Here is a 14,248-nt window from a genome sequence, read left to right on the forward strand (position 1 = left end):
GATCGCAAATCTATCCACTCGCAAAAATTGTCAGGAAGTTCAGATTCGCAAAAATTTTGACTCGCTAAATATTTGGCGTATACAGCAGATTACTAGAGATACAAAATGTACGATTTAAAATAGCTGGTCATCTTAGTTCTAGCTGCAATACAGTCCTCGTAACAACATTCATCTGTCCTTCATGAATACAAGCTGGAAGGGTAAGAGATGTGGCTGACCCTCTTGTGGAATGGAACCAAAACCGATGCTCTAAACGGCATCGACATGTATGCACACACAACAGACAAGGAGTACTACACATATGATACTATAATTCGATCATGGAAGCTTTCCATAGACATTACCAAATGTCACAGCCCCCCTACTCCACCCCACTCATAAAGCTATCACATGGGTGTGACTGCAGATATTTTGCGGAGGCTCCTCTCAAAGACTAGCAAAACGGTTGCTGGAGTACTGAATATGCCATAGTATTTTGCATGCATACTGTACTTGCAAATTGATACTTGCAAGACAACTGTAGGATCATCGATCTAGAAGCACAGCAGTGGAAACAGAAAAAGATATCATCATTTTTAAAGGAACAAACTTTATGAACTCTCATTTTGGAGATGATGTGTAATGCATCTGTGAAACAAAAATCTAATTATTTTGCCATGTTGCTACCTTGACAAAAACTTGTACCAGTCAACTACATTGTAGAGCTTCTTATTGACTCAAATCCACTTCGACTTGTTTAATAGCATTTGCTGCAGCTTGTCCAACACTGTATGTGTTGGTCAGACATGGTTGCCTCCAACTCTCCTCCCCTTCCCCATTATGTGCTGCTGTTGATGTTCCCATTTCTCTAATTTTCTTATCATGAATAAGGGGAGCTAGTTTCAGTTTTACTAGTTTCAGAATCTTTGGTTATTTGCCTGATTGTAAATTTCTCTCTCGTTCTTCCCAAAGAGTACTTATAACTTTGGAGCAAAGTAAAACTGTACAGGCTTCTGCCATTGGAACATCTCAGTTACATAATGCATGGCAAGGAAGTGTAAAGAGTTCATCATCTAAACACGACACATAGCACCTCAATGGAGGTGTGTGAACATTGTCTTAAGGAGCATCTCAACAGATGAATTGTCATCGTCTACTTGCTCTGTCACTTTCACTGCTTTGCTTGAACAAGGTGTGTCCGACTTGGCTTTTCGCTTGTGACAGTTCACAGTGCCAGAAGAGGTAGCCGCTATTGCATCAGGCATCTCTGTTGATTCCTCCTGTTGTGACACTGCGGGAATTGTGCTTTGAGTCTGAGTTGTGGTATCCATGGACTCTTGACCGTCGGGGGGCTCCCGCTCTCTGCCAAGAGAGAAATAAGCATCGATTCCCTTGGAGGGCTCATCCTCAACCCCTTCCTTGATTGTCACTTCCTTGTCTGCTTCCCAGAATGCAACCAGTTCCTTGAGCTGGTCAAGTCTGGTGTAGAACTTCCGATGGTTTGTCTCACTCAGGGCGGTAGCAAGCTCTTTGGCAACTGCGAGGGCAGCGTTCTCCTTCTCTTCCTTGCTCATATCAGCATCAGTTGGTGCATTGCTGCCATTCTCCTCCACCGCCTTGTCCAACTGGTAGTTTTGCTTCCAGCGGTCTGGAACCATGCTTTTCCCATACAGTGGCATGTTAAGATGATCCCTGGAGCAGAATATGTGCCTGCAAGGTAATCCCATGGAGGAAGAGAAATGGCATGAACAGCTCTCTGTCCCATCACTGCCACCTGACACCATGTAGGATGCTCCATCCTCTACTACAGTTGCAACTATGTCCCTCTCCCTGCTGGCCTGTGATGTACGAAGCTGGGGCGCACTGATCACCTTGCATTCGCATGAACGACAGAGCTCCTTCAGCATTTTCTCTGCGGCGTACGATGTGCATTCTGTGAGGATTGCCTTTGCAACTTCGGGATGTTTGCTCTCTTGAACAAGCCTGGAGGCAGTACCGGTTGGTGCTCTTTGCTGCGATGCATCTTTGAGGAGTTGACCATGCAAGGATATCAGTCCCTTGAAACATTCTGTGATAGTGGTGCTTGGGGTAATCACAGTTTTTAATGACTGGTACAATCCTTCCAGTCGTTTCACAGTTCTGTTTCCAAAGTGCTGCGATCCACCATAGAAGGCTGGAACCCACATACATCTGCAGACATGCCACTGACCGTTGAAGTAGCTCTTGAAGTCGACTGTAGCATGCCTCTCCAGCTCCTCATGAAGTTCTTCATACTCGCCTTTACTTTTTGTGTACACCATCTCCTGGAGGATCTTTCTCACACTGTCAATGCTTGAGGTTGGCAAGGCCTGTGTTGCCTTCTTGAAGGTCTGCAGCACTTGAGACATGCATAAGTGGACCTTGGCCTGAGGGAATATCTTCTTCACTGCGGTTACCTCTGCAAAGTTGGCATTTACAAGGAAGAGCCCGGCACTTTGAAGGGTGTCTCCTCCACTCTCCTTCAGGAGTCTGAAGACATGTCTGAGGGTTTCCTCTTTTTGATCCGCAACCAGAACATGGGCACACGGAATGCTCTTCCCGTTGCCATCGACCACAAAGAAGGTGTACAGCGGCATCTTATTCTGGTTCACATTGCATGTGACGTCGCACATGATGACCTCTGGAAATTTGTGGAGAGATCTGAGCATCTGGACCGTCTGCAGATACAGCACTGAAACCTCACTGTCGGCCCCCAACACCAAATTTATAGTGCTGGTTGGGTCGTCGTTGATGATCTTGTTGATGGCATCCAGTATGGGTCCCCTGTGGTCACTGGAAAGTGAGGACTTTAAGCTGTGGACATCATGCTGGATTACTTTTCCTGGTGTCTGGTGATTGGGGGCTGCAAAGCCACAGCTCTCTGACTTCTGGTTTTCTTTGCCATTGTCCTCTCTGTTCTTGGGATGAGACGTGAAGTCCTCACAAGTGATGTCACGGTGATGATAAAAGCAACCATGCATTATCACAAGTTTGTCCTTGCATCTATCCACACTGGCTCTGACATTCATGGGGCACCTGTTACTTCTCGTGCTGAAACCAAAAGTGACACACCACATTACCCTTTTAATAGACAAAATTTAAACTAATGGTTTTGCACACTTAACTAGCAACTTTCCTTTGAATTTAGTCAACAACTGTAATCTCTGTTACAAAACAGTTGATCAATTAATCATGGCATTGCTGGCCTCATGGAAAGTGACAAGTCTTTGATCTCTCTTTGTTCTTTGTTCTTTTTCTCTTTATTTTGTTCTAATGATTTCAGGCAAGTTATTATAGTGTATCTTATTTTGCAAAACAAGATCCTTGATGAATGATTCAGTCCACTTTAAAATGTTTGTCCTACATTGTCCAAAATGATCCAGAGCAAAGTACCAACTGTATGACACAACCTACGTATGCAAGATATCATTTCCTTTCATCTTCACTCAATCCAGGCATCACATAAATTCCATCACTGAGTTTTCCTAACCCATATTTTTTTTCTTAGTACAACATCTGATGGAATCTTAATTTCAGCATGAAAGACGTTTTTCATACACCCCATTTTCATATCAAAGACTTACATGTAACCCGTCAAAAAGACTAGTCCCGAGTATAACTTAAGCAGGTGTCTCAGGGAAATGCATGTTAAAGGAAAATCAGCTTATCTGTAATTGGTTGACATACTGTAATATAATTTGCCCTTCCCAGCCAAACTTGGTGCAGGACTAACCTTTGAATGGAGCCCTCTTTAGTGGGGCATCCCTTGGAAGACCTGTGTTGCTTGCACCTAAGCTGGATGTAGCTGTACTTGAATTTCTCTGCAACGGGCACAGAGTTCTCCTGCAGGAGCTTATTAGCTGACTCCACAGTTCTGCAGTTGTCCGTGGACAGCTTACATAACTCTTGGCTTTCATAGAGCTCAACAGCAGCCCGAAAATCTTCATAGTCATTGAATTCTTGACCAGTGTGGAGTATTCTGTCGGAAGAAAGAAAGATACTCGAGTACTCAAATCTTCATATTTAAAAGACCACATTCTCGATATATATCTCAGATACATCCAGATATAATAGTCTATTTCATACCTTCTTGAAGAGACACGTTAATTGTTCTTGTGATGTCTTCAAAAAAATATATTCACCCTAAATTGCTTTCCAACTTTTAGTACTTTTTTCCAATATTGTGACATCACAAATTGGTGTAGAGTTCCCTTAAATAGAAAAGGTGGCACATGGAATTATCCAAACTTTTTAAACTGATAACCTTTAAACATTGTGACAGATTTTCATCAAACTTTCACCAAGCATCTCACTATAAGAACTCTCCTGCATTCATTGAATTAGAAAACAAAAAACTACCCTGGCCTCTGTGAAAATAATTCAAAAATATCACAGCTAAACTGCACTAGTATTGAGTAGGATTGGCATACAGAATGGTATTTTTTTTAACAAGAATTCAAAAGAAAACAAGAAAGTAGTAATTGGGACTTTTACTAGTAGTGGGTTCATAAGAAAGTCAAATCAGTCACCACTCCACAGTGAATGAAAATAACAGTCTGAGATGATGAAATAAAAAAAATCAAAAGTGAACGCACTTACAGGACATTGCTTCCTATCATAAGTATACACATGATAAACAGCAGTGCATCTACACTAACAGTAACAGTAACTCACAAAACATAGCAGGGCTCGACACTAACTTCTATTTTTGGTGGCCCACTGGGACTACTTCAATCTTTGAATTACAAATTTTAATGGAACAAAATAAAATCAAACATAACAATTAATTTGGAAACATAGTTGCCCAATCCAGCCACAAAAAGACAACCTCTTTGGAAGTTTGGTGGCTCACCATCAATTACTAGTAAAGTGGACTCCTGTTATAAAGAAGTCCTCGGGACCGGCAGTTTTCTTTCGTTATATAATGGGAATTTTGTTATAACCGAACAAATATACAATAAAAAACATAGAGCCGATAACGTTGCGGCCTTGAATTTTATTTCGTAGTAACCTGAATTTCTTTATAACCATGTTCATATACTTGTAGTGGGCAAGGGGAGTGCACTTTAGCCCCAGGCCACTGGGCCTCCGCTTATGTTGCGCCCTGTTCATAGAGTGTACATGTAGTTTCATCCTCATCATTCACCCCACTTACTGTTGCGGTACCTCCCCGACTGGAGACTTTGTCTGCCCCAGGACTGCGGCTGTCGTTCCCTGTAGCTCGTCACCACTGGCTGGAGGCAAACTCGTCTCATCACCTCCAGGCTGGGGGAGAGTGCCATCCATAGATGAGAGTCTGTTCTCCCTGGTATCACCGGCGGTGTCATCCTTGCTGTCTTCACTACCTGGTAAGACTTCAAAAAAAGGATGCCACAAGAGTCTTGCTTTATTTATGTGCAGTGGTGCTGGTGACTGAGGGTACGAAGGTATAGAACAAGTGTTAACTTCCTCAAGAAAGTTGGAGCAAGATTTGGTCATTCTGAGATCAAGAAACTTAATCCGTGGAGGACAAGTTTTGAGTATATTCAGGCAGGTGTCTATGGGAAATGCGTGTTGTAGCAAAATCAGCCCGTCTTCGACGGGTTTAAATAAATACAGAATAAATATACAAGGTCTCATAGAAACAGCTGTAGGTATCACCATCTTGTTTATATCCGATTCCAGCCAATTAGTGCTACAGCCAGGTGACTCTCTTTATAATGAAGCCATCACCACCACCAATAATCGTTCGTCATATATCGAAGTTTCATCCTGAAGAGAATTTTGCAGTGCAAACTTTTAATAACACACATGTTTGATAATAATTTCTGGATCCAAATTTTTATTCAACTGGAATGAAATATTGTTACAACCATACATTGTAGCAGGAGCATCCTATACTTGGTACATTTTACTACATGCTCTACAAATGGTTAATTCCATGCAATATATAATAAGTACTACAAGTAAATCATGATCATTGTCTTCAACTGGAAATCTTTTGATCATAGCATTTCTTTCAGCAGGCAACACTCAATTTCATCTTTAAAATAGTTTTATTTTTAGCATGTAATTCTTTTTTTTTTCACACGGTCCCGAAGTGTTTGCTTGATCAAATTTGTTTGTTCATTATATCTCATTCACTGTGTCAAAACCCACTGACTTTTAGCGCATTATAATCCGTACTGCAAATTAAACTCTGCTCATTTTGGTTTTTTTTTTTTCCGGCATTGGTCGTTTCATGTGATGTGAATAACCACATGATATAGTATGCACTTATGCACTGTGAAAACCTTGTGAGATATTGCACACTAAACAACATGCAAAGCTTGAGAAACGGTACGGTACCATCACTGATCACTATAATGAAAAAGTTTTTTCTTTTTTTTTTTCTTTTTTTAGCTAAATGCATCAAACACAAAATTTCATTCCAGTAACAATACAGTCTGCATATTCAAAAAAAAAAAAATATATATATATATATCAATCAATCAAAGGCAAAAAAAAAAAAAAAAAAGAGTTAAGGAATTATTCAATTAATACCGGTACCTTGCGGAATTTCATCTTCCGAGTCTTCCATTTTCACTGAATAAAGCTGCACGTCATCTTGTCCGTCAAGAAAATCTGCACGACCGCTGCTCTCCTCTGCTCCATCAAACTCCTGTTTGATTCCCGATGCATCCAGGACAGGACCAGATGCTTCCTGTGAAAATCCACATCAAAGGGTGGCATTCATACTTCTCTCTAGTAAAGGATGTCTGTGACAGCTATGTGAATTATCTCCCTATGGATTTCTTACAGTACAAATGTATGTGGGTAATTCCATGAAGTTGGGGCAGTGTCCATGTAGCATCGTGATATTTGAAAAATACATTTCAGCATAACTCAATGTTGATTATGCTATACATTTATTGTTTGTAAGCTTTACATTTGCATTGAGGCCACACATTTTCCTGGAAATTTTGTGCCATTCAGACTCAATTTTGATGAAGTTATTAAACAATATGTAACGGTGTCCTGTAGCATCGTGACGTGTCCATGTAGCATCGTGAAATTTTAACATTTGGTCCTAAGAGACAAATTATGGCAATTAGCTTGACCAAAATTTGATGCAATATGCATATTTACTAGATTAGTCAGATAGCTAAATATCTCAAATTTCCTGTACACAGTTTTAATTTTAAAAGAAAATTACAAAATGTATCACGATGCTACGCGGTGTCCTTTTTTGTTACATTTGGTGGACACCGTGTAGCATAGTGACACATTGTGTAATTTTCTTGTAAAAGTAAAACTGTGGAAAACAGAGTTAAGATATTCAGCTATCTGACTACTCTAGTAATTATGCATATAATATCAAATTTTGGTCAAGCTAATTGCATTAATTTGTCTTCTAGGACCAGATTTTCACTATCACGATGCTACATGGACACGTCACGATGCTACAGGACACCGTTACATTTTTTAAAAATAACTTCATCAAAATTGAGTCTGAATGGCACAAAATTTCCAGGAAAATGTATGGTCTCAATACAAATGTAAAGCCTATAAAGAATATATGTATAGCATAATTAGTATTGAGTTATGCTAAAATGTAACACTTTGTGCCCCAACTTCACGGAATTACCCATGTAAGACATTGAGGACGAGTCCCGAGTATACATGGGTAGGTGTCTATGGGAAATGCGTTTTGTAGCAAAATCAGTCCGTCCTCAATGGGTTAACTACATGAACAAAAAAAAAACAAAAAAAAAGTTACAGATATCCAGGTGAAATCATTTACACGTATTATTTTTATGGACAAATGTCATCATTTACTTGGCAAATTAGAAATAATTTTAAAATTGGATGGAAATGGACATTAAGAAAACTGTGGTGGAATTCGTTTGAATCATTATGTAAACTACACGATTTACAAGTACAAATGTAAACAATACTTTTAATACATAATTGTTGTGTTGTGCAAGTTAATTCAAACGAATCTCATGGGATGAGAACTGTTTAATTATGGAAAAACAAAAGTTTCAAACATTATGCATTTGTACCGGTAGTTTCAGTACCATACTTTGTTGCTGCATTTTGTTGTTTTTTCCTTCTTCTTTTTTTTTTATATGAGCTGCCAAATATTGCAAAATAGTACATTGTAGGGCCTAGTGCTGTCACTGTTCATTACCCTCATCCTTTCAGTTTCAGTCTTTAAAGGACAAGTTCACCTTCATTAACATAAGGATTGGGGGAATGTAGCAATATTAGTAGAACACATCATTGAAAGTTTGAGGAAAATCGGACAATCCGTTCAAAAGTTATGAATTTTTGAAGTTTTTGTGCAGTCACCGCTGGATGAGAAGACTACTGCAGTGTATGATGTCACATGCATACAACAATATAAGGAAAATATAAAGAGAATTTCACAAAATTTCATCTTTTGAAAAAAGTACACATTCCCTTGACTCGTTACTGACATATATGTTATGGGTAATATCATTCCCATTGCCTTTAGAAAGAGGCAAGTCAAGTGCTCTTTTATTATGCAAACAAAGTGAAAATATGTTGAATTTTCTTTACATTTTCTTTATACTGTTGTACTCATATGACATCACGAGCCTTAGTAGTCTCCTCATCCAGTGGTTACAACACAAAAGTTTTAAAAATTCATAACTTTTGCATCGATTGTCCAATTTTCCTCAAACTTTCACTGATGTGTGCTACTAATATTGCTGCATTCTCTCAATCCTTATGTTAATGAAGGTGAACTTGTCCTTTAAGTTAAAACTGATTTCTTCTGGATTGATTACTACAATGTCACCAGGTTTGTACAATGTATTCATGATCACAGTTTGTGTGGTTTAGAAGTGGTATTGCAGAGAATGAACACACATTTCCTTTACTGAAACAATGACATTAAATGCTGCATTTTGTCAAGAATGTGTAGGCCATTTACCATCTTTAAAAAAATAAAAAGCAAGAGTCAAGAGAAAAACTTGAAAAAAAAAATACATAGTTTCAGGTAGTCTATTCTAGCCGCCTCCCCCCCCCCCCCCCATTCCTTCTTTAAATTCATTCCCTGAATTATGTTGGTGATGGTGGTGGTGGTTGTTGTTGTTGTTGTTGATGTTGCTGCTGCTGCTGCTTCTGTTGTTCTTTGACTTTCTTTTCACACACACACACACACATCAACCATGCGCCGATTTAGGCATTATATCATAGGCCTTCTGTATGCATCACTGTAATTAACTATACACAGCCCTGTCGCTGTACACAACGGGTATGCCGTGCTTTGCACAGCGTCTGGTCAGGCTACATTGAAATCTAGATTTCTACCCATCTTTAATAATATCTATTCTATGCCATGAACCAAGATGTGAATGAAGAGGTGTGCACCCTACTTGTTGTCAGCCTTTTATAAATATTGTTTTATACTAGGCTCTAGAACGTCTAGATCCATTTGCTTTTTATTTCCATCTGTTTCTGCAGGCTCTCTATATCGTTTTTTCTTCATTAAAAGCAACTGAGAACCCACAAGTTCAATATTGATCTGTTTCAGTTCTATGTACGTGTACATGTAAATATACTACACAAAGCTTCAGAGGGTTTTTAGTCTGGTGACTCAAAAAGGGATCCAGAACACCGAATACTTTTTGCTCACCTGTTGATGTTGTGATGTTGCTGCTGATGTTGAACACAGCAAAGTGTCAACTGTCACCACGGGTGCACTCACACTTGGTGCATTTCTGATGCAACTGGTAGGCCTATTATTGGTCTGTTCCAGAGCTGAGATCAACAGGCTCATTTGCCGCTTTTGTTCTTCAGCGACCCCAGAACTCCGCGGGAGAGACTTGGGCCGACGATGGCAGGCCGACGAAGTCATGGCGTACCTCCGCCCATCGAAGTCAGCGGCATTCAGTGAAGCGACGCTGGTCGCTCGCAGACAGTGGTTCGTGTATTTGTGCGAACATTTTGCCTCAGTTGAGATTCTGACCATCATCATTCCCAGGTTGTTCTTGCCAAGAGGAACACCCTCATACCAGTGAACAAGGTCGGGGTGAAAGGTTGTCTTTGGCCGCTGCCAGAAGTACAGGCACGCAGGATCAAGACGCGACAGGTAAGTGCAGAAAGACTTCACGGGGCAGCCACCGACTGCATACTCGTTCTCGTACATCCTGGTCATCCTAGCACTTGAGCTTTGCACTGCAGCAAGTTCACTAACCTCACCACCATCATCACGATCATGTTCATATTTCCCTTTTTTACACTTTTTGAAATATATGTACCGTCGACTTGATGAGTCAACAGCGAGATGGAAGTCACTCTTTTTCATTTCGCGTAAATTGTCTCGCCCACAATCGCAGAAATTATAGAGCAAAACATCGATAAAGACTTTATTCTGAAGGCCCCTGGGAGTGGAAACGTCCAGAGCAGACGACTTCCGAATTTTGATCATGTCCTCTTTATGTATCGGGTCCTTGCGTCTCATTAATCCTTTGCCTTCGGCCCTTAGCCTTCGCATCACAGCCCGGTGCATGTCGTTGGCTGGTTGAAAACGTTTATCATTTGCGATGTTGATTGATTTCACATTTTGAAAATGGCGCGTCAAACCATATCGGAGCGAGATCATGCTACTCACGGCATAAGCATCCCCGTTCGCCCGCCGAGCTTCCGCGTAGAAACGACGCAGGAATTCGCACAGTTCGGCTGGGTCCTTCTGCTCTATCTCGGCCAACGTAGTGTCTCTTTCCTTCGCGTAGAGCGCGAGAATGTTGACCGAATGCTTGATGAGATCCTGGGTGTTTTTCGAATGTTTTCCTCTATAACTAACATTTCTGGAAAGCTCATCGTCGGACAAAGATGGAAATCGAGGGCCTTTCTTGGCCATCGAGAAAGCCGTGCTTCTAGACGACGAGGCCATTGTTGCTGTGCAGGGCCCGGTGAAGCCAAAATACGCTCGCTCGCTCGCGATCGCTCGCGCATCGCTAGTAGTAGTCTATTCGTACAGCAATGTACAGTACATGTAGTCAGTACAGCTCCACAGCTAGCTCGCTGTAGCTGAAATTCTCTGTGTTTTTATGCATTGATTTTCAATACGTGCGTGTACGTGCGCTTGACAATCTTATTCACGCGTACATGCTGCTGGAAGTGGTCGACCTTATGAGTTGATTTATCGGCGTTCTTCTGCGGTGCGTGTACCCGACACGCAGCGACGTCCTTGAATGTTTTCTCTTCGTGGTCGATCGGAATGTTTATATGTAGAGTGAATGGCGAAACCCCGAAGAAGCAAAATACCAACGATTATTATAATTTTTTTTTTAAAGTATCAGTGAAATCATGTAGGTAGAAGTACTAGAACATTGTACCTCCATCCAAATAGTCAAATCATCAAAACTTTTTTTAATGTTTTTATTGAACAATAGATAACATATGTACAAAAATGGGTATGAACACACTTGAAGCAACAGAACAAAGCACTGAAAAATAAGAAATAAAAAAGTAATAAAAGAGAGAAAAAAAAGGAAAAAATGCAGTCACAGATAAATAAGAATATATGCTGACCCGCGGGTATCCACTATGATGTATCCAATCGCATTAATTTCAGCGAAATACCAGTATTCGGGCCTCCCCCAGGATGACCCGAAGATCATCTCCTGTAAATATGATGAGTTTGTTTGCAAAAACCGATAAGTCCATTTTTGAAGATTTTGAAATACGGTCTCTGTCATAAAGTGCAAAATTACACCTTTTAAATGATATATTGATCACTACATAAGGTATATTTTTGAAGTTATGGTCAAAAGAAACAAAAATTTTCTTATTATTCTCTTTGTTTTTCTTGACCTTTAATCGCAAATATCTCCATTTGACAAATATGGACTCATCGGTTTTTGCAAACAAACTCTTCATATATATTGCTTCATTTCAAACTGCCACTTACACATATATACCAACATGCAGGAGAGTGCATGTATAGAGACCACCACACTATAGGGAGGCATGCCTCCCTGCTTATGCATTCATCATTCGCGCGGCGTTGTCCACAACGTAGATTGTTATGATAGCCATGGGACCTGCCCCGATCTCCGGACTTACAACCTGTCGACACCGCCATCCATGGAAACATAAACCCAAGCTGCTTCAAGGCTCCTAACTAATAAAAACAGACGCGATCGAGCGACCACCCCAGTAGGGGGTCAGTGGGAATCCCGCGGCGGGCCAGACTGCAAAAGTGTATGAGATGCTTTAACATGTACAATGTGCATTTGTTATGAACTTCATCGAGAACAGCCCAACGATTTATATTACCTATACGAGGTAGTTTTGCGAGGCAATTGCAGTTGTTATTTTGCAGGGTCAAAGGTCAGCAGTCAATATTCGTTTCGCCACGTCGCTGCGTGTCGGTTACACCAGGGAGGTGACCTCCCTGGTTACACACACCGTTCCGTACACAAAACAATGTGTGCAAACAGTGCAATCTTCCGGTTTTCGCCATTCACTTTACACAGGGAGGTGGGAAGAGAAAGAGTGGAATCTCTCTCCCCACCTCCTTGCTGCTTTAAATGTAAACATTCCGATCGACCACGAAAAGAAAACATTCCAGGACGTCGCTGGGACACCGGTGTCGGTTACACGCACCGCAGAAGAACGTGTGATAAATCAACTCAAACAAGGTCGACCACTTACAACAGCATGCTACGCGTCAAACAATGACTAGTCCGTCCATTCGTGCTCAATAATTGCACAGTGACCATCAGTTTTACAACTCTCCGAATTAAAACAGAAGTAAAAATAAAGTGTAAAAGCGTTCAGATGTTTGAGGCTCGCCTGTTACAACTTCATATATCTTTGAAGTTGGAGTTGTATGATATACATTGATGAACAACAATTATTCGACATGTTGATGATCTATGGGTAGTCAAGTGGCTTGATCTATCATAGTGTATAGCCGTATTCACATATTTTCTTAATTTATACCTAGGGGATAGGTAATAATTATGATATTGACTGGCATTGAGGGAGATACCAGATAAATATTGCCCGCACTGAAAGAATATTGTCCTCGTCTTCGACTCGGGCAGTATTCTTTCAGTTTGGGCAATAATTATTTTCTGGTATCTCGATCCCTCGAGGCCAGTCAATATTATATAAATATAACTGCTGGCCTCCACGACCCTGCAAAATACCAACTGCAATTGACTCGCAAAACTACCTCGTATAGGTAATAATAGTACACATTGACCGGGCTATAATTCAGGGGCGGATCCAGGAATTCCGAAAAGGGGTCCGAGGCGGGGCAACAAAATTATATTTCTGGAGCCAAGTCTCCAGTCCAATTTTCCCCATTTATAACGGATTATAATTTCATCGGCTGACAAGCAGTAATTCTCTGCCATAGTGCCACTACAATCGATAATTAAAGGGAGACGTCCCCTTTCATTTTTTATTTTTATTTTAGAGGGGGCGTGCACCCGGTGTGCCCCCCCCCCCCCGATCCGCCACCGCGTTTCGCTATTAGTAGCAGTTAGGCCATATTCTGGACGTAATCACAATACCTTCTCGCCTGTTTATTATCCATGACTCCCGTTTAATTAGGTTTTCCCGACCATGCAATTTCGCACTTATGTCAGTCCATTTGAGAGATGGTTCAATCACAATTTAGCAAAAACCTCGTTGTCGCACAGTAGGTGTCTATATAGCTGTCTTTAAATTGCAACTTGTGCATTCAATTTAGCATTTGCCGCATACTGTTGCTGTAAGAGGCTTTCGATTCGTAAAAGGGGCATTCAAATTGGCTGGTACTCTGTCATTCATTCAAATTTGCCATCACTCGCCGGAAAGGGTATTTGAGTCATTCAATTTCGCAAATGGGCAGTCAAATTCCAAACATTTCCCTTCAGATCTACGTCATGTTATTTCTTTTTTGAAAAGGTGAGAACTTTTATTTCTATAAACATATGTGACTTTTTGTTTCATCCACACACTGTTAAGCAGTAAAAGTATATAAATGTATCATATTTTTGACCCAATAATAACTCGAGTTTGTGGTTCTGTATAATAGCTCCCCTTTTCTTTCATACAAATTGTATGCCATTATAACAAATATGCCTACATACTACAGATTAACTTCATCTTCTTACAGTCAGGACAACACAAGTTGGATACAGACGTAAGCCTCTACCTCAAGAAGACAGAGAAAGAATTATAGATCATAACCTCGGACTTCCCATACTGCATGGCCGACACACTCGGAATATTAGCAGCGCTCAACGGCCAAGGTGGCCAC

The 14,248-nt window shown here is 40.7% G+C and overlaps 1 protein-coding gene across 1 annotated transcript; it reads right to left on the bottom strand.

Annotated features, from left to right (window-relative positions):
- Window positions 1-570: 570 nt before the first annotated feature.
- Window positions 571-10,854, bottom strand: LOC140229409 (uncharacterized). Its single transcript, XM_072309660.1, has 5 exons — window positions 9,623-10,854; window positions 6,526-6,679; window positions 5,153-5,351; window positions 3,731-3,976; window positions 571-3,048 (listed from the first exon to the last, which is right to left on the bottom strand). Exons 1-5 carry the CDS (start codon window positions 10,847-10,849, stop codon window positions 1,074-1,076), a joined length of 3,801 nt encoding a protein of 1,266 aa, XP_072165761.1. The 5' UTR covers window positions 10,850-10,854; the 3' UTR covers window positions 571-1,073.
- Window positions 10,855-14,248: the final 3,394 nt, after the last annotated feature.

Source organism: Diadema setosum, chromosome 6, assembly GCF_964275005.1.
Source record: "Diadema setosum chromosome 6, eeDiaSeto1, whole genome shotgun sequence".
Taxonomy (NCBI): Eukaryota; Metazoa; Echinodermata; class Echinoidea; order Diadematoida; family Diadematidae; genus Diadema; species Diadema setosum.

Coding starts and splice junctions, on each gene's coding strand:
- LOC140229409 (XM_072309660.1), bottom strand. CDS start 10,849: ATGGCCAAGAAAGGCCCTCGATTTCCATCTTTGTCCGACGATGAGCTT. Junction 3,977..5,152: donor GTCGGGGAGGTACCGCAACA/GTAAGTGGGGTG, acceptor TTCTTCCGACAG/AATACTCCACACTGGTCAAG. Junction 3,049..3,730: donor AAAGAGGGCTCCATTCAAAG/GTTAGTCCTGCA, acceptor TTTTGGTTTCAG/CACGAGAAGTAACAGGTGCC.